The sequence below is a fragment of the Eleutherodactylus coqui genome, chromosome 1, assembly GCF_035609145.1.
Source record: "Eleutherodactylus coqui strain aEleCoq1 chromosome 1, aEleCoq1.hap1, whole genome shotgun sequence".
Lineage (NCBI taxonomy): Eukaryota > Metazoa > Chordata > Amphibia > Anura > Eleutherodactylidae > Eleutherodactylus > Eleutherodactylus coqui.
This window is the reverse complement of record NC_089837.1, coordinates 112,678,296-112,702,369: the sequence shown is the minus strand read 5'-3', so window position 1 is coordinate 112,702,369 and position 24,074 is coordinate 112,678,296. Positions and strand designations below refer to the sequence as shown.

At 40.5% G+C, this 24,074-nt stretch overlaps 1 protein-coding gene across 1 annotated transcript; it reads left to right on the top strand.

Annotated features, from left to right (window-relative positions):
* The first annotated feature begins 5,317 nt into the window (after positions 1-5,317).
* LOC136610340 (carboxypeptidase B-like) lies at positions 5,318-24,074 on the top strand. Its single transcript, XM_066589576.1, has 11 exons — positions 5,318-5,429; positions 5,514-5,589; positions 7,028-7,152; positions 8,839-8,944; positions 11,219-11,320; positions 17,572-17,673; positions 19,586-19,696; positions 19,795-19,885; positions 20,596-20,798; positions 22,368-22,452; positions 23,824-24,074. The coding sequence occupies exons 1-11, from the start codon at positions 5,362-5,364 to the stop codon at positions 24,009-24,011; spliced, it is 1,257 nt and encodes a 418-aa protein (XP_066445673.1). The 5' UTR covers positions 5,318-5,361; the 3' UTR covers positions 24,012-24,074.

Sequence of the window (24,074 nt, the reverse complement as noted above, 5' to 3'; positions counted from 1 at the left end):
TGCTATTAAAAAAGAAAGTTTGAATATTAAAAGGCAACCTTGGTGATTTTTTAAATTCATTCATTATGTAGCTTGTCCCCCAGTATAAGTCAGCTAGTGTTACCTTGCTTAGGTATTTCTTTCTGTCTGAAGCTCCTGGCCTCTTTTTCTCATGTGATCTCATTTCTGACCAACCCAGATCTATTTTGGGTAATGGATTCCTTTTCTAGTCAATTTCTCAGTTTATGTGATCTACCACAAATACTGCTTAAGGCCTTAGTCAGACGGGAGTTTTTAGCCGCGATTTGCGCATGCGCATGCGTCCGGCGATTTTATAAAACCATTGCTTTGCAATGGTATCGGACACATGAGCGCTTTTTATGCGCTCGTCCGATAAATTATAGAACAAAAAATCGCAGATCGCACCTATCTGCGATTCCTGTTCTCTTCTCTATATGCGCTCAATGGGGCCGGCGGCAGCAGCGCCGACCCCATTGAGAACATATAGAAGACAAATCATTCTTCTCTGCCACAGCTGTAACAGCTGTGGCAGAGAAGAACGATGTTTGCCCATTGAATTCAATGGAGCCAGCAATACAGCCGCTCCATTGAAAGCAATGGGCTGCCGGCGTGCGCGGGGTGAATTGTCGGGAAGGGCTTAAATATATAAGCCCTTCCCAGCAATTCATCCTAAAATGTGTTAAAATAAAAAAAAATTGTATACTCACCTTTCCGCTGCAGCCGGAGTTCAGCCGCGGCCGCTGTCAGTTCTCCTGAACTGCTTCTCGGCACTATTCAGCCGGCAAGGCTTTAAAATCCCCGCCTGCTGAATGATCTGCCTCTGATTGGTCACAGCCCTGACCAATCAGAGGCAGGTTTCACTCACACACCCATTCATGAATTCATGAATGGGTGAGTGACTGCTGCCTCTCAGCGCTGAGCCAATCAGGGGCAGGTCTGACTCACATCCATTCATGAATTCATGAATGGGTGTGAGTGAGACATGCCTCTGATTGGCTCAGCGCTGAGCCAATCAGGGGGCAGGTCTGACTCACACCCCCTTCACACCCACTGCAGGACGGCCGCGCGGAGCTCCGGCTGCCGGGAGAAGGTGAGTACACATATATTTTTTATTTTTACACATTTTAGGATGAATTGCAGGGAAGGGCTTATATATTTAAGCCCTTCCCGACAATTCATCCCGGGCTCGCCCGCAGCGCATTGCTTTAAATGGAGCCGGCTCTATTGCCGTCTCCATTGAATGCAATGCGCTGGACAGCTCCGGCCCGTTTCTAATGAAACGCGGCTAGGAGCAGATTTTCGGGCGATTTGCGGGCGACTTGCGCGCACCGGTCACGCGATTTGCGGATGCGCATCCGTCATGCGATCCGCAAATCGCGCGAAAAAACGCCCGTCTGACTAAGGCCTAAAGGAGAATACAGATACAGCTATCACAGTTACTGATGATGATCACACAGCTCCTGTCACACAGGTATAATAGAGGAGGTCACAGCTCAACCTCCTAACTGTATACTTATGGTCTGTAGCTTATTTGAGTCAATACAGAAACATTCCCCCAGAGACAAAAATGGCATAGCCCTAACTAATGCTGGGCTGATGCATCATGGGATTGATTGAAAGTAAAATTTTAAAAAATCTCACCATCAAGATGGTGTCTAAAAAGCAACAGGGGGCTGCTATGCAGGAAAATAAGTGGAGTTCTCAGATGAGACCTCCTGAGTATGACAGACAATCACGTGAGGGAGGAAAGGCATAGAAAAATGTGTTTTTATTGGAATCGCTTTAATAATAATGGAAAAACAGCCAGGCTAAACCCTCATCCAGCCCTCTATTAAAACGTAGCTTTTACTTCATCATTTAAAATCCCACATGTTACAAAAACATAGTACTGTGCCTCAAATTCGCATTTATATATATATATATCTGCAATGTTGTAATGCTGAAACTATTACATGGAATCCCAATTACTGCTATTTAAAATAGCAAAATAGAGCCCCCATGACACGTTTTGCCGTAGATCAGTGTCATCAGAGGGTAGGGCTCAACTGAATGCCGACCAATGTTTAAATAAGCTCCTATACAACATCCTCAGCCCGCGACATATCCATCAACCAATAAGAACAGTATATACAAGTGTCAGAGTGGTGATCCCATGTAAAGTGAGGCGGAGGCTTGTATATGCTTAGATACAACTTATTGGTTGATGAATATGTTGCGAGCTGATGATGTTGTATAGGAGCTTATTTAAACGTTGGGCAGCATTGCGGCATCAATTGAGCCCTACCTTCTGATGATGCCGATGTATGGCGTAACATCTTCCAGTATTTCCAGCCGGATCTGCGATGGAGGTTCAAATGAAGATGTGAAACCGGCCTAAGTTGTTTAACCCCTTAATGTTGCAGGACGTACAGTTATGTCCTGCAGTTTCTGAGTATGTATGGAGGGAGAGCGCGGGGCAATCTTGCTCCATACAACGCGGGCGCAAGCTGTTTCTTAGAGTTGACACCCGCCGGCAATAGCTCCGATAGGGAGCGCCGTTCATCGGAGCTGTTAACTCTTTAAATGCCACAGTCAATGCCGCTGTTAAACTTTGCAACATCTGCAGCACTAAGATGAGGGAGCAGGTCAGCATCTGTGTACTTGGTGGCTGTGTTTTAAATAATAGTATGATTCTCAGGAATAGAGCATTCACTGCCAAAATATTCACTGATCTTGGTAATGCATCAAAATATTTTTATGATTAATTCATTTCTGCAAGGAAACGAAAAAAGAATTAGTAACTAGCAACATCAAGAACTGTGAAAAACACTCTAACAGTAACATGGGGACATTGCAGTGCATTAGGAGAGTGGATTGGGCACTTTAAATTACCAAGGGATTGCAATGGGAGGGGGAAGCACAGTGAGAGTGATAGCAAAAGGGAGGGGGGGGTCAGCATATATCTCTGATTTAAGGCCTTTAACACATCCCACTATATTGGTATACATTACCAATAAGCTCCTATTGTAAGGACAAAAAAGTATACCGCATGGTCCTCTGCATGAAGCTCATCCTCTGCTGTTCTGTTGCCTGTCATACTGCAGCACACTCTTCCCCATAACAAGCTTATTGCATCCCCAAATGTGTCACCTTGGTGGGGTGTCAGCGCTGAAGATGAGCGGGTGTGCGCTTCAAGCCTGCAGTCCACCCTGTCTCTGATGTCCCAAGCATAAAAGAGGAATATGCAAAGGAAGAGGACACAGAGGAATGGTGGTGCAGTCATCACACGGAGTCCAGTTAATGTCAGGGGGCAGAAGGGTATTGCACAGGTGGGGACCCCCAAAAGCTGGTTGATAATTATTATATGACAGTCTCTGCTGTGACCCTGCAGTCACTTGTTCCCATGCTTCTGTAGAAATGCAACCCTATAACACCGGAGGTACAACTCAGGAAGCTCCCCCGATGTACACTTGGAAGACTGCAATGTATCTCACTGACAAGTGTACAATGGAATACGTCACCTACAGGGTCCCAGTGTAAAAAAAAAAGTATGCTGGGTGGTATACAGACGGATCTTTTACAGCAAACCATTAGTCTACAACACTATTCCATCAGTTCTTTTTGTGATATACATGACATAGACTGGCCAATGGAGGACAAAAAATAGACTTTTGGCCTCCATCTACCAACTAGTAGCTCATAAACTTTGCCATAAGCCAAGAAGAACTAAGGCCCTGTTCAGTTCATGTTAATGGTCTACTCTTAGTATGTACACACTGAACATATCCATGCAACTACATTCAAGGTGGTATTGGGAAAAAAATGCAAAGCAGCAATAAGGCTCGGATTTTTTGACCCACTTATTCAAGTTATGTCTTGTAATACCTGATATTAAACAAAACTTGTGCACACAATGTAACTGGAACACGTTGGGTGAGAACATTTGAATATGATGGACTCAACTGGGAATGACTTACAATCTTCTGGCTCAGATCACAGCAAAACATATTGCATTTTTACTATTTAGTAGCTAAACCTGCCTCTATGTCAAAAAGGTTGGGATCCACTTACAGAAATGCAAAATATACAGTGGGTGGACAAAAATATGGAAACACTTTGAAAATGCATGCCTTACATTACATGGCTTTATAAATCCTATCTCACAATACTACCAGTAAATTTTAACTGTATCAAAAGGGCAGCTCAGTGCTAATGATTAAAATCCCTTGCGGATCTCTCTTAATGGTCCAAGATCCATACATGTGTACTACAGCGGAGTTGTTGCATGATGCAATGATCTGTATAACAGCGCCAACACATGCTAAGCGTAATTTATCTTCGAGACAGCATTCTCTGCAGTTGTGAGGGAAACATGGCAGAGCTGATAGAATTACAACACGGTCAAATTGCTGTGGCCCTTATGGTGGTTACCTCTGTAATAGACGTTTTTGCTGTATCATGAGGCATAGTATCCAAGATTATGACCACATACAGTAAGACTGGAAAACTCGCATCCGACAAACACCAGCATGGATGGAAATGTGTGTTGAGTGACAGAGACAGATGATCATTGCATTGGGTTGTGATGAAAAAGAAGCAGACTACAGCTTTGGTGTTTCCAAATTTTTGTCCACTCCCAGTACATTGAGTCCAAAGGGGTTTTTGCTATCTCAGACACCCAAAGGGCATACAATAAAATTTTCCATTTCTGGTGCAGATTGACTTGAGAGATAATCACTTGTACACAGCTTTCTCCTGTCTATTGGAGTTCGGCCTCCACCACACTAGCGCATTTCGGTCTGCTGTCTGTGTTAATTCACACAGACCCAATATAACTTAGGGGGCTATGCACACTGACGTCTTTTCACACGGATCATCAGTCCATGTGGAAAAACTCATAGCTGCTGTCCATATCACCGACAAGAACTAGGACATGTGAATGCATGTCGATGTGCGGGCCGTCCGTATATCAGACAGCATATGAACAGGTGTCCAATGTGAGTTGTGTCTGAACGTTTCAAACCTTTTGAGTTGCACCCGAACCTCTCAGGCACAATTCGCACAACTGGTAAGTGTGCTTCTGGCATTACAAAAAACTGTCTGATTAAAATCATTCACATATATGTAAGTAAAAGTATGTTCTCATTCACTGACAGCAAACAAAGTTCTTGCAAACGGTGAGAAATTGAAACACAAGTGCTTAAATAAGTTGTAGAACTTTTGATGTACAAAAAGTTGACACTTTATCTACATACAACTAAAATATCTTTTCCACAGAGTAATAAGACAGACGTGGGGAGGAGGGACAACGCAATCAGACAACATTATCTACAAAAAGGAGAAGTCTGTGCTCAAACCAACTGAATAACCAGCCTGAGAACAATGGGGTTGCCGTGGATTTGCTTTTCTGCCTTTACTGTCTGTTTGGCATCATGTTTGAAGTTTCATGGGTAACTTTTGTATTTCTGTATGGTAATCTATAAGTAAGTTCTCCTGGTAAGTCTTTAGATTGTAATCTGCAATATTCATTCCAGGCACAAGGTGATCCAGGTTCAGCTGGAGACAGAAGAACATGTCAAACTTATTAAAAGTATGGACAAGACATTTAACGTAAGTATTCATATTGACAAGTGTTCTCTGCTGACAGGTCATTTCAGGAATATTCAAGAACACTACATTTCTAGTTTAAACTCAGCAACATGACTGTGTACATCTCATGTACACAATGTGCAACTGTGGCTATGTTATTAAATCCAAGTGATGGTTCCAATGGAAATTTATGGCATTGGTCATGAAAGGTTGAGGCAATGCACGTGAACTGTATTTACAATGCCATCCTTGCAGATAACTTATTGCATAGGCACTGGCGTACTGCTAGGGGTCACAGTTGTGACCCAGCCCCTTAGCGAATGGGGGCCCACGGACCCCCACTATATGCTGCTACACCACCATGGGACAACTCTGGGTGATGCTCAGGGATGGGAGGGCTGTTACCCAGGGCAGTCAGCAGCCAATTCCAAGTTCCAGACTCCCCCGGCACGGACCTCCCTACCACTGAGAAACGGCAGTTGTGATTGCTTACTACTTCAGTCTATCAGTTTATATACATTTCCCTGTATATAGTAATATGGAGCATGCTGGTGTAACTACAATATCTCCAGTATATAATTATATATGTACAGCTGGTATGTGTTATACATCTTGTGTACAGTGATATGGACCATGCTGGTGTAATCTGAGTATCTCTTGTATATTATTATATATGTACAACTGGTATAAGTTATACATCTCACTGTATATTGTAATATCAACCATTTCCTGTATATAGTAAAATGGAGCATGGTAGTACAACCTGGGTATCTTCTGTATATAATTATATACAGTATGTACATCTGGTATAAGTTAGACATCTCCTGTATATAGTAATATGGAGTATGCTGGTATAACCTGGGTATTTTCTATATATAATTATATATGCTCACCTGATATAAGTTATGTAAACTTCCGATTCAAACTAATTTGGACCAAACATAACTTTTTGCAAAAATTAAACAAACTAGTCAAACTAAACTTTACAAAAGTTTTCCCATCACTACGTGTAATGCTACAGTATGGGTGTGTTCATACCTGCCAGATTTTGCTGCGGATCTGCACCAACATCTTCATTGACATCCACACCATTTGGCGCTGATTTTGCCACAGATTAACAGCAGATTTGACCCTTTCAGCTGAAGGGGTGACGACTGCTGCCGATCCACATCAAAATCCACTCTGCAGATTTTGATGAGGATTTTGGTGTGGATTTTCCTCTGGAAAGTCCACATCAATTCCACCACATGTGAGCACATCCTACACTATGTTTTTCCTGCAGAGGATTCCCCTGATAATGAAAAATGATTATGGGGGTTAAAGCTGAATCCATGACAATTAGCTGATTGCCATTTTGGCCTTGATCAGACCACCTTATTACCTCCATTAACTACTTAAAATATTACATTAGCTACATTTTTACAGTCTGCAGTAATAACCTTGTTGTACTTCTCTTAAGCTTGATTTTTGGCGCCCAGATTCATCATCAAGAATAGCACCAAAGATGACTGTGGATTTCCATATTCATGCCAATCACACTGAAACCATCCTTCACCTTCTGAAGCAGAATACGGTACATTATGAGTAGGTGACATTATGCATTTGTCAGTTATTTTACTTATTAATATATGATATACATATATATATATATATATATATATATATATATTTTGTGGCAAGGGGGTTTCTCTCGCCTTTCGATTGCTGACCTTTCGGTCCGGAAATGTTGAAATACTCCAGGAGACTGTGATTTCTTATAAATCTGGTGCCTGCCAGCATTTATTTGTCAGCACAACGTAGACAGCATAAACAGCATATCACACAAAAGTCTATAATGAAGGGTTCACAACTCACAGGGTCACCGTCACTATCCCACCTGGGGTGTCTAGAGGGCATCTTCCTCTATCAGACCGGCATGACGGTTCTCCAAAACTGGTCCGCAATGGACCTCAGGCTTAGGGTCCTGTTGGCTGCTCCTACAGCCTTTATGGTTAGCATTCCCAGCCCCACTGGGCTATAGCTCTCCTTCTGAGTGTGACAGGAACAGACTTTTATCTTGCTTCCTGCCACACCCAGCAGGTGTTAACCTTTCTCTACTTCCTAGTAGGTGTCAGACTGCCTATCTAACCCGCCTGCAGGCCACTCTTGCTACTGCCCATCTACAATATGTATATATACACTGGGCTCCCAAAAAAATATTTGCATCCCATACTGATAGATGCTGAATATCATACATGGAATGGGGTAACACCTGGACTATTCTCCCACACTGCTGGTGAAGGCATTGATGGTTCGGTCAGGGCTCCAGAGACTGGGGTTTCTACCAGCTGCCTGCATAGTAGTGTGTTGGTGCACTTCTTGTGCATGCCTGATAAGGGAAGTTAGGCAGCGTGGTTTGGGGGCAGGGCTCATACATTAACGGCGAGGGGAACATATCAGAAATTTTTGTATGTTGCACAAATTAATACAAATTGTCCTAAAAGTAGCATTTGACCTAAATGAGACCTATATGTACAAAGCACAAGTTTGTGTTTGCCTAAATAAAGTTTTCCTATTTGCTAATAAATACATTATTGAAAAAGGGGTTGTAAACAGAGCAGTATATGCATTCTCACTCTTAAATCTTCCGCATATCAGTATTTAGTCCAAGAGAGCTGAATGATAAAGCGTTGGTAATGTAATATGTTTCTCATCTGCTTATGTGCATAGCTTTACCAGCTTACAAAAAAGAATACTGGACTTTATATACCTGCTACAGGGTGGAATCCTTATATACTGCAATATGACTAGGTAAACAAACATAAGCCCACGTCTGGTTTCAGCTCTCAGGAAATACCTGGTCATACAAGAGGTCCTTTTGACCTCCTTATAATCTAGACCTTATGATGACATGTAGCAAAGTTTGACTTCACTCTTCTTAACTTGTTAAGATTACTTTTGGTACCACAGTTCATTTGCCCTTTCAGTTGTTTTACAATGGCTTATGTAGTGTTGGGATATGGTAATTATAGCTTTTTAATGCATTGAGATAAGAAAACTTTTTGCCGAAAGTTTTCACTGTCAAGTTAAACTTTGCTACGCCTGTACCTACTAAAAGATTAGGCATTATTAGTAAATTATTTGTCTTCATCCCCTCCAGTTTCAAAATTGTGATGTAGAAAGTTTGCACTTGTGTGAAAAAATATATTTTGTCTTGAATGCAATTAAAGGGAGCAAATGAAACAATGATACTAGCAAATGTAACATATATCACCTATTCCATTCTATTAGAGTTTTATTCCATGACCTCCAAGCAGGGATTGAAGCCCAGTTGGACAACTCTAGGCTTCGGAAATCTCAGAAGCATAAATATAACAAGTACAATGATTGGGATACGGTAAGGAACTGTAACACATTTGTAGAAGTCTGTTGCTGTTTTTTTTTTGGGTTGTTGTTTTTGTAAATTGTATCCTGTACAGTTTTGATTGTGACACAACACAAAATATAAATCTGACAAGTCCATAGCTTTACATGGAATTTTATTTATTGCGCTCATTTTACTGTTATACTTGGAAGAATAATTAAAGGATACATTGATGATTATTTTGATTTTGCCGCGGACTTTACGCTCTGGTAAAACTTGGGTGTTGTCATGTTCTGGTTAGTGAGGCCTACTAAAAAATGTTTGAGAAACCCTGGTCTAGATGGCATACCAAGGATTAAAATCCCTGCTGGTTTATTCTTCTGACACGGTCATTTTGGACTGTAATATTGATGTTTTCATTAGACTAAAATCACAGGCCGCAAAGATGGCTTCTTAAAAAATTGATAAGGAGGCTGTTAAGACTCCATTTGACGATATCTAGAGGTTGGCGCCGAATGATTTCACTATACCTCTACCTGGCCCTGAGAGAACCTACCCTTGTTTCCCTGAAAATAAGACCTACCCCGAAAACAAGCCCTAGTATGATTTTTCAGGATTTTTGAGAATTCTTGAAATATATGACTTACTCCAAAAACACCCAAGTTACAGTTAGTAAAAAAGTCAATTTAAATAGTGTCCTGGTAGCTATACATTTAAAAAGGAAAAGCTTTTGGAGCAAAAATTAATATAAGACCCTGTTTTATTTTGGGGAAACAGGGTATCACAGAACTGCATTGTCTGCATTCTCAACCAAAAATTATCTCCAAAAATGCCCACAATCTCAATGCTCATTTACAAACTAAAACTTTATTTTCAATGTTTAATTGACACTGAAAAACATAAAGAAAGAGGAACAAATACTTTTTCATTAAAGAGATTCTGTTATCAGGTTTATGATGCCCAAAGCATGGGAAACATGAACTGCCTGTTGCCCCTTGTGGGTGTTTTATTCTGAAATGCTGCAGTGTTTCAGAATAAATACACTACAAAATGCTTTTATTCTGAAGTGCCACACTCACGGGGTCAACAGGCACCCCCCGTCTTGGGTTCATGCTGCCTGTCGTTCAGGCAGCATTAAACTGCTGACAGAATTTTTTAAAGTGGAAAGCCTTTCTTATTTCACATATTTCTAGACAGAAGATAGTAGAATTCAAAAAACCCTTCTTATACTCTGAGTAGTATTATGCAGACAGCCTCAGGGCCCACTAAAAATGTAAAGACATAAGGGTACAATTGTAAACTCTTTTACACCAGTCTGGGGTGTAAAAACGTCACAAATGTTTGCTCAAGCAGGTGTTTGCTCAAAAGTTGCGACTTTTCTTCATGCTCCACCATCCTTGACATGTTTCCAAAAATTGGATGGGGCTTTTCAGTTGGAGATGTGGCTTCCCCAGATCAACAGATTTATCTGTAATTTATTCCAGAAACTGGCGTAAATTATACTAGAAATGTATGCCAGGTCGGACCGGAGATGCGCAGGAAATGCGCAGAATACATGAAGAGGTGTGTGCCTCTTCATGTATTCAGTGCACCATGTCCTGGGGAAAATCTTACTAAGCCAAGTGCAGGAAATGCCGGGCGTAGTAAATTTCCCCTATACTGTAATGCATTGAATTAAAAACAAAAAGACAAGCCAACCACTTATGCAGTTTAATATACTTATACATAACGTTTAAACAATTCTACCATTGGATGGCAAACACTTATGGACAAAGCTTCTTGACCATACGATGAGCAAAAGATAGACGGTATAGCTATTATTTTGGAATCTATTGATATTTTTGTTTCCTTTTGATTTTATTGAGTTTTACTTGAGTTTTTCTTTTTCTTCTTTTTTTCTCTCCTGGAATATGTACATGCTCCATGCTTGAACTATGATATGTCCCAAAAAGCACATCGCCATACAATATGCCAAGTTGCTATAAATGCGCTGCACAGTGACGCAATGTAGATTTTCTTTTCCTGAGTGATGGTGTTTTATTCTTCCTGAAACTTTTTGATATAATTCTTTTTTGTCAATTGTTTTTTATGTTCTTTTCTTTTGGAAAATAAAATTAAAATGTTTTTTAAGAAAAGATACTTCTTATTTGGCATTTGGATGATTATTGGCAAACAATTTAGTTATTTTGTGCAGATTTAGGCTAAAACCACAAAGCAAGAGGCAAGCATTATAATATAAAAGTATTAGGTTTTATTTGTATAGCTTCCTTTAATGATGCTGGATACATTTCTTTCATTTGATCGTAGATTACTGATTGGGCCAGCAAGATGGCTAGTGAACATTCCGATCTTGTCAGTCTTATTGATATCGGTAACACCTATGAAGGCCGACCAATGACTGTTCTTAGGGTGAGAAAGCAAAAAATGTGGTTTCTTCTTAACATGCCAATAACCTTATATGAACATTTAAAAAGGTAACAACTACCAGTAAATTTAGTTCATCTCATACTGTTCTTTAAAGGGGCTGCCCAGTTAGAAATTCACTTTCTAAATTTAGAGCCAAATCAATTAAAACAATAAAACAAACGGGTACTTACCCTCTTTAGCCCTAAAGATCCAACATTGCAGCCGCGGTTCTCCAGATCTCTGTTGACAGTGGAAGGCAGGTGAGTGTTGCCTGCCAATTAAATGCTTCAGCTACACCATTACAAACTCCTGGCATCAAGGGGCCCAGGATGTGAGTGCTGATGCCAGGAGAAGAGGCAGTGGCGCTGCAGCCTCTGACTAGCAGGCAGTGGTCAGCTGACTTCTGCTTTCAACAGATAGTGGGAGAATCGCGGCTGCAGCGCTGGATTTCCAGGGTTTAAGAAGGTAAGTACCCGTTTGTTTTATTGAGTTAAGTGACTTGGCTCCAAATTTAAAAAGTGAATTTCTAACCAGAAGAACCCTTTAAAGTTGTGTTCTCGGTAATTTCAGAAAATGGCTGATATGGCCACAGTTACAGCTCTAAGGCCTCCCTCACACGGGGCGTTTTGTGCAGCGTTTAGCGCTGCCTTTTCAGCCCAGCGCTAAACGCTGTACAAGGCTCCCATTCATTTCAATGGGGCTGTTCACACAGGGCTGAAAATGCAGCGCCTTCCAACGCTGCGCTTTGACAGCCATGCATGTTCTATTCTGGGGCGTTTTCAGCCCTGCGTCGCCCATTAAAATGAATGGGCAGCGGTTTCAGCACTGCTGAAAACGCGGCAACACTTGGTGCTGCATTTTTGGCAGCGTTAACCGCTCACAGATTTTCAGGGGGAGGGCTTGCAATAGAAGCCCTACCCGAAAATCAGTTGCAGATAGCTAGATATAGAAAAAAAGAAAGTAATACTCACCTAGCCGCTGCAGTCCGGGTCGCGGCCGCTGGTCTCTGCCGCTGATCCGGGCTTCCCCTACACTCCCAAGTCTATTGCCGTCTCAGCCAATCAGAGCTTGCCGGAGCTGATTGGCTGAGATAGTTAATGAAGGGCTGTGATTGGGCATCGAGCGCGCCGACAACCAATCACAGCACTCTATTGCTGGAGGCGGGGTTCTCAAACCTGGCCTACGGCAATAGACTTGGGAGTGCAGGGGAAGCCCAGATCAGCGGCAGAGACCGGCGGCCGCGACCCAGACCGCAGCGGCTAGGTGAGTATTGCTTTCTTTTTTTCTTTTCAGCATCCTTGGCTGCGTTTTCAGCCGAGCTGAAAATGCAGCCAAAACGCTGGCATAAAGTATGCCAGCGCTGCTGAAACAGGGCGGAATGTGCAGTAAACGCAGTGTTGAAAAACGCTGCGTTTCTGCAAACACCCTGTGTGAGGGAGGCCTTACAGTGTTTGCCACCAAGCTTTCCTAGATTCTGAAATGAAAATTTTTAAGAACTGGAATATTACTCGTTATAATCATTAATAACTTCAGAAGCGTTGTTGATCTGAGATTATTCTGATTGCCAGATTGGAGTCTGGAAGGAATTTTTTCCCCTTAAATGGGGAAAATTGGCTTCTACCTCATAGGTGGGTTTTTCGGCCTTACATACTATGAAAAAACGAAAATTCATAGGGTTATCCTTACCAATGATTTTTCAGGGAAATATTTTTAGTTGACAAGTCCAATATTAAATAATGGAGAAAATAGAATCTTGCTTTTAATGTTTCTTTCAGGACCCATAGAAACATTTTAGGAATATGTTCTGTTCCTTTTATTCAATATTTATCCTTTCCAATCAATAGAGCAACTACCAGGACATGTCTTGATTCCTCCATTCTCAGACGACACTTAATGTATAGCTAGTTGAGTTGCTGTATTATGCATGAAACTATTAGTTAGTGGACATTTTCGATAATGGAAACATTTTAAATTATGCAAACTGTGCATTTGAGAGCAGGATTAAAAACAAGAGATCAATGGCTAAAAGAGGGATATTGTATTTAGCTATCAATCCGATAATAACAGAAATACCCTTTGCATGCGCACAGAAAAAACACGCGGGAGTGATGATAGCGGTTAAAGAGGGCACATCGTTCACCATAGAAAAACAAATCTGCGACCCAAAGGGGCGTTTTATAATTCTAACAGGAACCCTTAAAAACCAAAAAATAACCCTGGTTAACACATATGTCCCTAACACGAAACAGATAAGCTTCCTCAACAAACTAAAAAAGAAGACAAATAAAGTTGCACAAGGGCCAATACTCATGCTTGGGGACTTTAATTTAATCCCAGACAAAGACATAGACACTACCAATCCCACACTTAAAAGAAATGCCACATTGAACAATTGGATATATAGGAACGCGCTTTACGATTCATTTAGATGCTTTAACGCCTCGGCGAGAGAGTACTCGTACTACTCGCCGAGACACAGGACCTTCTCCAGAATAGATTTATGTCTGGTGGAGAAACCATTACTCTCATCAATTACAAAGGTAGACATTGGTACTGCCACATGGACCGATCATGCCCCACTAACCGTACAGCTAAAAATAGATGGCCCTAATATATCAAATAAAACATGGAGGAATAATGTATACTTGATGGCAATCCCGTCGTATAAGAAAGAAATTCAAGAAGCCATATCGGAATTTTTTAAATTTAATGATACCCCACAGATAGACCCAATTATTCTATGGAACGCCCATAAAGCGTTCATAAGGGGTATCCTGATTAAGCTGGGGTCAAAATATAAAAAGGACAAGTCAAGAAAAATAGACGAGCTACTTACGAATCTACACCTCAAAGAAAGAGAGCTCCAAAATAACCCTTCTAAAAAAACACATGACGATATGCATAAACTAAGGCTAGACCTTCGGAAGCAACTGCTGGGAGACTTTGAAAAAGAAGTAAATGCTCAAAGAGCTAACGTGTACACTTCAATAAATAGACCCTCAAGATGGATGGCCAACCTATTAAAGAAAAAAACTATAAAAGCTAACATCCCCTATATCTGGAGCCACCAAAACACAAAAACCAAATTGACACACCCAACGCAAATAGCAAATGCATTTTCGACGTACTATAGCAGTTTATACAACTTAAAAGAGGATGCCCAAACGGTCCAGCCAAACAATATCTCAATACAAAATTTTCTCAAGTTGGTGAACCTACCGTCTTTAAACCAAAAACAGGTGGAGATGATGGATGAACCAATTTCTATCGCCGAAGTATCCAAAACGTTAAACTCATTAAAAAATAATAAAGCACCTGGCCCAGATGGATACTCGGCGGAGTATTATAAAAATTTTCCAAAACCATTAACAGAATACATGACGAACATGTTTGAAGTCGCCATGCAAAGAGGCAATTTCCCCTAAGAAATGTTACAGGCTACGATTGTAGTGTTACCAAAACCCGGGAAAGAACCGAACTCTCCAAAAAACTTTAGACCCATATCTCTGTTAAATACTGATATTAAAATTTACGCCAAGACCCTCGCACAACGTATTCTTCATGTACTTCCACATATAATCCACTCGGATCAGATGGGATTTGTGAAGGGGAGACAGGCCTCGGACAGCACCCGGAAAATTCTAAATTTATTACATTTGATAGAAAAAACACAAACCCCAACCATCATGTTAACATTAGATGCCGAAAAGGCCTTCGATAGGGTTCATTGGGGATACATCTTTAAAACGCTGGAGAAATTCGGATTTGGAGAAAGAATCACTGGTGCTGTCCAGGCTTTATATTCCTCTCCAACCGCAAGGGTCCTGGTGGATGGTGTGTTATCAGACCCACTGTCAATAACCAACGGTACAAGACAAGGGTGTCCATTATCCCCGCTACTATATGCAATGGCTATAGAGCCTCTAGCGGAACTGATCCGTGTTGACCCGAATGTGAGGGGTGTTCCGGTGAACCATAGGCAGTACAAACTGGGATTGTTCGCGGATGATGTAATATTGACATTGACTCATCCCCTGGGATCACTGAGGTCTGCCTGTGCGACACTGGAGCACTTCAGTAGGGTCTCTATGTATAAATTGAATGTAGACAAGTCACTCATATTAGGCATGAACCTGTCAAAAAAGCTGAGAGAGGAGATACAAGCGGAATTTCCATTTGTGTGGCGAGAAAAAAATATCCCGTACTTGGGAATAGTTTTGACACCACTCCTCAAAAATATAGAAAATGAAAACTATCCCAAATTATTAAGCACAACGCAAAAAGAAATAGACCATCTTGCCAAATTAAATTTGACATGGTTTGGGAAGATCATGGCCTACAAGATGAAAATCCTGCCTTTAATATTGTATTACTTTAGAGTCCTGCCCATATTTATATCCATTCCCACTTTGAATAAACTTCAGAAACAACTTAACATGTTCATATGGAGTGGAAAGAAACCTCGTCTGGCCCTATCAGTTCTCTCCTTGCACAGAAGAAATGGCGGTGCGGATATACCTAACATACATGCATACTATAAGGCCAATATTCTGAATCAAACTAAACAGTTATTACCCAACAGTAGTGACTTGGGATGGCCCACCATAGAGAGAGGTTTTTTGAAAAACATCTCTGGCCAGACAATAATGTATGCTATCTCAGTCGAAAAACACATGCATCCAAAAAAAATAAAGCTACAAACTTCTGAGGTACCCGCAACTTTGCAAACCTCAATTGACCTATGGAGAGAACTAGCGGACAAGATTGGGCCGGAAGAGAACATGAGCAAACCTGCTCTACCCATAGAAATACTATACTTATACTTGCCTGATATAGACTTGAAACCCTGGACAGTCAGGGGCATCAAGCAAATTGAAGACCTTGTGGTCTCAAATAAGGTCAAGAATTTTAATGAGCTACAATTTAAGTACGACCTTCCAAAAAGTGAAATCTTTAATTACTTAAAGATAAGCTCCTTCCTGAAAGACACATCATTACACAAAATTGCGCTTCCAACAATACTGATAAGCAAAATAAACCCAGTAGGCTTAAAAAGTAAGTCCGAAACAAGATTTTTTTATGATATTATGACCAACAATACATCCTTGAAAAAAAAATCATTTATGTTAAGCTGGGAAAAAGAGTTGAAAGCAGACATACCAGAAAACTCATGGGCTAGAGCATTGTCGCTAGCCTCCAAATCTATAAAAGGCTTGGGAATACTAGAGACCCAGACCAAACTATCATTAAGATGGTACTATACCCCTTCTCTAATTTACAATAGATCGAAGATAGGCGATGGCCTGTGTTGGAGAGAGTGCGGTCAGAAGGGAACGCTTTCTCACATTTTCTGGACTTGCCCCAAATTAAAACCGTACTGGGACAAGATATTCATTTTCTTGGAACATACGCTTGCAACCAACATACCTAGAAGAGCAACACTAGCTCTGCTACTGGTGGGCCTCGAAGATCTTCCACGACAAATAAGACCTCTGCTTGCACACTCACTAATGACAGCTAAAACTATAATCGCGAAGCATTGGAGGAAACCAGACCCCCCAGAGTTAGAGGAGTTCAAATACCGCTTGGCAGAACAATATGCTAGCGAGAGATGGCTAGCAACTCGTAACAATACGACTAAACTATTTGAAGCTCAGTGGGAATTGTGGAGATCCAAATATGACCATTGATAAGATATCACATTCGTAGATGCCATGTTTAATGTTCAATGTTTATTGTTTAAAACTTACAGTAATAAAAGAGTTCATATAATTCAGTACAATATGTATATCTCACGGTGCTCTGCCTTGGAATATATTGTTGATTTAGATACTATATTTACCAGTATTTCTCCCATAGACAGAACTGCCAAAAAACGTACACTGTTGTATTAAAATTTTCTCTGTTAACCATCTTTCCGTTAAGGTTTATTGCAAAATGTACAATACAATGTACTGTATACTTTTTCTTTATCAATGCTGATTATGTAAAATTATATTATAACTCAATAAAAATTATTACAATAAAAAAAAATAAAAAAAATAACAGAAATACCCAACATTAACTCATTAGATTAACCCCACTGTATTTGATACTCCCCGACTACTTCTGCTTAGCCAAGGGTATCCCCTCTATAATACTTTTGCCTTTTTTGTACAAGTCTTTAACATCACATAGCTTTTCTGGCTAACACGGTAGCACTCTATTTTTGCATATTTTTACATCATACTTCATACTTTTATTATTCTTGAAAGGTTGGGCAATCAAATGCTGAAGGGCCGGCCATCTTCATGGATTGCGGTATACATGCCAGAGAATGGATTTCCCCTGCCTTCTGTCAGTGGTTTGTTAGAGAGGTCAGTATTATTATTAGTAGTAGTAATATCCATAGGAGCTGTGACCCATATATTGCACATTAATGCACTACATACTCCTTTCTGTATAAGGGGGTTTCCAAAGAAATTGTCTGAGATGAATAAAAAATAGGTCTGCTTTTTTCCAGAAAGATTTCTACTTCTGTCCACAGGCTGTTCCTGTTATCAAGCTGCTTTAGCAGACAGTCTACGGCCAAGTGTGGGGCTGTTCCAAGAAAAAAAGGCAGAACCATCTTTTATAATCCTCGATAATCCCTATCAGAGGATATAGATATCACAAATAGGACCCCTTATGAGCCATATAGGAGAACCACAGACAGAGGGCGCTGCAGGGAGAATTTGTGGTTATCACAAGGGATTTCTTAAGGAGACACTTCTGCCAATGATGTACATGAGGGCGGACTCTGTACAAGCAGTGGTAGATAGATTAACTCAATATCTATTTGCTTACTTTAGACAAACCAGCTGCACATGGAGATTCCAGGAAGGAGATGCAATGGTAAAACTTCAGGAAGTTTATTTCACTTTAACTTGATTAGTGAAACCAATAGAGTCAAAGGAAAATCCTCTCTCCACGTCTGTGATGTCTATCTTGTGCAAAAGCAGGATGCCACTTCTCAGGGGTTGGATATGACCTCATACGAACCACAAGGGGTTACATTTAGAAAGACATTATGGTAATTCACAGTACCAAGTGTACATGAAACCACTGGCGTAACTATAGGGGATGCAGTTGCACCCGGACCCAGGAACCTTAGGGGGCCCATAAGGCCTCTCTTCTCCATATAGGGAGCCCAGTACTATGAATAAAGCATTATAGTTGGGGGCCCTGTTACAGGTTTTCCATTGGGGCCCAAGAGTTTCAGGTTACGAAACATATATAACAATGGCCACTAGGTGAAAGGAAAGCACAAGATATAGAACAAATAACAAAGCTCCTATCAACACATTATTAGCTGTGTCAGCACAGAGACTCAGTCAGCTCCTATAAGCCCCATAAACTAAAGTTATGAGTTGATAGGAGTTGAGGGCTGAGTCCAGGGATGTCACTCTCATACTTAACTTCCTTGACATTCTCTCCCTGTTCTAACGCAAGCCAGCGTTCCTTGTATGTATCTGCAAAGGTAATGGGGGGCCCTGGATGGCATTCAGGGTCCCTGACAGGGTCCTTATAAAGGGGTCTGTGGGGTTTAATGGGGGGTTCATGTATGTCCCGGCAGCAACAGAATAGTCAAGACCGTGGGTCCTCCCTCAGGGGTTCCTACTACTCACTGCAAGGACTGGCTGTGAGCAAGCAGAAAACTCTTTCTCCATTTCAATGCCCCTAATGTCTCTTGAATTCAAACAAACTTTGTACAGGGGGTATAAACCAAGAAAGAGGGAGGCAGCTAGTGACGTGGTTGCTGGTTGGAAACAAACAAATATCCACAGTTTCTTTTGAAGATAACGTTTTGCAGCCACTCTGGTGATACTCTGACCCAGGATCCTTGGAGCCAGATGTTTATGAGACTATTATTTTTAAAATTGTCATAAATTTAATTATAATTCATAACCGCTTAACATATTAACTGTAAATAATGGTCAGTGACAATTAATATGTTCATCGCAATTGATTGATTCTGACTGATGGAAAACCTATCTAAAAAAAATATTTGAAAAAAGGTAAAAGTAAAGAAAATTGTCTCAAATTTGAACAGACAGTGGAGATCATCTCATCAACCTTCTACCCATTGTAGACCCATTACACCTTAAAGTTGAGTATTTTGCCTCGTTAAAGGTGATGATAAATATATTTGATGTATGTTAGAAGTTTCAACATAATGCATTGCATTATTCTTATATATCTAGGAAGAGCCCATATGAACTCATGACTGTATAAATGATTCCTCTTCAGCTTGTTTCAGGATATTCCAAAAATGAAGAAATAAAGAAACTACTGACAAACTTGACCTTCTACATTCTCCCTGTACTTAACATAGATGGTTATGTCTATACCTGGACAGAGGTAACAATATCTAGTCATAAGTAACATAAAGCCCACACACAATGGCCATTGACCAACGCTAACATAAAATCAATAAGAAATGTAAATATATGTTATAGGATCGTATGTGGAGAAAGAATCGCTCACCAGCCGAAGATAGTGATTGTTTTGGCACGGACCTCAACAGGAACTTTAATGTGTCATGGTGTGGTAAGAGACCAATATACACTTCATATCATGAATCTCAACTTTTTGTATAGTCAATGAGGAACACTTTTAGTCATTGCCTCTCGAATGAAAGATAGTAAGTTTGAAACTGCATAAAGTCTTACATACCAAATACCAATATATCCAAAATGTAAAATGCTCCTTTGTCTTCCGGACATATAGGACAAAAACAGGTAAGGGCAGAAGGATGCCCAAAGCAAAATTTAATCTATGTTTCTACTTTAGCTGGGAAGCAATACAGGAGGTCTTATGGAACTTCACTTTCCCTCAAAAACCGGTTCCGAGTACCTTTAGATGGATGATGTCAGATTTGATTAATAGTGAGCATTGGTGACTGCCCATTGACAGATTCAAAGTGCCCAGAGCAGAATCTAACGAAACACAGTATAGGTAACAGGGGGGAATAGAAAGAGAAGAAAAGTTGCAATAGAGTCAACTGGGCTGCAGCTGTATAGCTATGATGCCGGCACCGCGGACCTCATGACATGACAAGTCCTCATTAATTGATCATGAAAAGTGACACAAAAAGATCTAACAAATTCCCCAGGCAATATTAGACTACTATAAACCTGGGAGTTTTTTTTTATAACCTCTTAGATGTTCTAAATATTTAATGATTAATGTGTTTCATGTATATATATATATATCACATTATTCAAAATATTAACCCAAAGCTCATTTGTGCCTTGCAGACATTGGATCCTCAGATGAACCCTGCACTGAGATCTACTGTGGAAAGTCAGCACAGTCTGAGGAAGAAACGAAGAATGTAGCCAACTTCATCCTCAGCCACTTAAAATCAATCAAAGCGTACATCAGTATTCATGCATTCTCGCAGATGATATTGTATCCCTACTCCTATACGTATGAACTCGCACCCAATTCAAAGGAGCTGGCAAGTAAACTGTTAATATAATTAATTTCATAAGCGGAGTGTGATCTACAGAATACAGAGAGGACATATATATCATACATAATCTGCTTATCTATTATTTGACAATACAACACATATGGGAGGATGGAGAAATGACTCTGCAAACGCCACCTACTGGAAGGCAGCAATCCTGCAAGCCTTCTAATAGTCAGCAGTTGTAGAGACATCCTTCTATTTGCATAAATTTCCCAGAGGATCATACAGATCTTATAAGTCTCCTCAATAGGTGCTCTCCCTAAGGAGAATCTGTACTCTTCTTAACTCACATCACAGGCCTCTTACCCAGCCAGCTAGCAACCTACTAACACTGATGAGAAGCAAAACCCCTAAAATATATCTGTATATGGTTCTCTTTTCCTTATGGAGAAGACTCTGGCTTATATTCCCTGTCATTGACTTACAGGAATGCTGTCTTCCAATAGGTGGCAGTTCTATAGGTATTGTTCCATCCTCCCATTTGCCTATATTTCCCAGAGGATCATGCATGGCCTTATAAGTCTCCTCACTAGGTGCTCTCCCTGAGGACAAACCATATACTTGACAATGCAATACATGTCTAGATAGTACACTGCTGATATTGGTACAGAAGTTCTACAAACTGCAAACAGTAGTATTACAACTCCGTTTTCTACGTAGCTGTAATATAGCTGCCATAGAGATCCTCTACTGTACTTCTGTATGTGTCTGATCGTATACAGGGGCTTATGGTGATTTTCTGTTGCACAGCGATATTCTCTTCAGGAAACAAAGCAAAGGATTTTTAAACCTGAAATTCTGTGGAAATTAATTTTGTAACACTGTACATTTTTGTAAGGGTCGGAGCACAATTTTTTGATAACTCTGAGGCCGGTTTCACAAGACCAGACTTGAATGGCAGATTCTGCAATAGTCGTCTGTGCGGACAATCCACGGACATTAAAAGCCATGTAGTTTTGAATTTTTGCTTCACACCTGCAGGCTCAAACTACGTATTCTGCTAGTGGAAGAAAAATCACAGCATGGTCTATTTCAGATTCTACGTGCACAGCCTCTGTTGATGTGAATAGATGAGTGCAACCCGTAGCCCATACGCAATTATCGGCTGTGGATACTTGTGTCATCGCTAAATGACGGCATGGGAAATACAAACAAGAAAAAAAAAAAACCTGTACTGCGCATGACTGCCTGCGTACCTCCGCGGTCATATGTAATACAATTATGCGATGTACGCAGGAGTATCGGCCAGGCTCACACCCAGAATCTGGCCTAAATCCCCGGCATCTTTTCACACAGCCTGGCTAAATAGAACGACCTCAAACCTAAACCCCTAAAACCCCTGCTGAAAGATATCATTGGAGTAGACAAGATTTTTCTGATAGTTATCGCTACTTAGTTGGAAGATAGGCTGACATTAAATGACATGACCGTGTCTGTGGGTGTACGGAGTGGTAAATGAATCATAAAACACATATTCTGAAAATATTTGACTCTTACTTTTATTACAAACACATATAAAAGAAAACTACAGTAAAATATTCTGCTTTTGTCCAGGGTGAAATATCTAAAGGGGCCATATCAGAACTATCAAGCCTCTATAAAACAAAATATGTCTACGGACCCTCCGCATCTACCATTTGTAAGCATGCCACTTTTTGATACTTTTCACTTTTATGAATGTTTTAGTTTATTTTAGTTCTCTATTCTTAGTCGGCAATAAGTGAAATATGAAAGAAATGCAAAGGTCCATGGCCTCAGTAATTAATTTCTATGTTATTGTATGATAGATTCACCAGTTTCACACTAGTGCAATACGGCTTCATTTGTGCAGTCGTATTATGGCCACAACCAGACCGTAGGTCTAGCAAACCTGACAATATGATAGATCCCTATAATGCTCTTGGTTTGAGCTTTAGACCTGTGACTGGGTTCAGACGTGAAGTTGAACTGTGGACACATCCTTATCATGCTTTATATATAAAATGCCAACATACAGCAAGAAATATTCGAGGATAATATGCTTGTGTTAGGGGAACCCAATACTTCAGCGCCCAACAATGCAGTCTAACAGTTAAAGATTTAGGAAATGTATTATTTAGAATAAGCACAAAGTAAATTAAAGTGAGGAATAAGAAATAAAAAGACATAAGAATAAGAAATAAGTATATGTGATCACAGAAAATCTAGTCAAGAGTTACTGTTACGTTTGTCCGGGACTGCCAATGGAAACCTGAAGTTACTTGGTACAAGGGCAGCATGAACGAACCTGTAAACTTGCTATACTGGTGGCTAGATGCAGGACGAACACAAATGAGAGGGAATGAACAGAGTGGAGCACTCTGAACCCTTCAGACTAAATCCACCTAGAAGCGGAGCACCCGTCCCAAAAGGGACAACCCCATTTCTTCCACAAGGACAGGTGGGGGGTCCGAGGGTTGAACATACTGAGTGTTGCTGCCTCTTCCTTCAGCAGGATTCAGACCACCAAAAATCTCAAAATGATGATTTATCCTAAGGATACTTTATCAATATAAAAGTTTGAAAACGCCCTTTAATGTAAAATCAGGTAGGAGATAGAATATTTCAGTAATAAATGTCAGCTAAACTTAGTGTGAACTAAAATGTTAGGGGAGGAGGGGTCAAGGAAGGCGATATCAGATCTTGGAGATGTTGAAACAGACAGACTTGGAGACATTCTGGATAAGGGGGAAAATAGAGTCAAATCAAAGGTTAAAGAAAGGTGGTGGGCTTGTGAGGAAGACAAGAAATGACATTTCAGGTTAGGCAGCGGGATGTTAGGACGTTTTAATGAGAAATGACCTATACTTTCTGACATACGTAGAACTAATATGCTGTGTGAAGTTCAGTGAGCATAAAATCTAATGATCCTCTATAAGCAAAGATAAAAATAAGCCAAACTAAGATGTAACAAATACAACATAATATAGTAATACAATTAATGAGTCAAATGAATCTAATACAATGAAAATAATACACTTGCACCTCCTAGATCCCACTTCTGGATCGTCTGATGACTGGGCTTATTCACAAGGCATACAATACTCCTTCACCTTTGAGCTGCGGGACACGGGCAAGCGTGGTTTCCTCCTCCCCGAGTCTCAGATACGAGCCACCTGTAAAGAAACTACACTGGCCATCAAATACATCGCCAATTATGTTCTTTCTCATTCTTCCTAACAAGTTTTGTTACACTTACTGTATTCTTCACTGGGCAGAAATCACAACAGTAAATGGATTGAT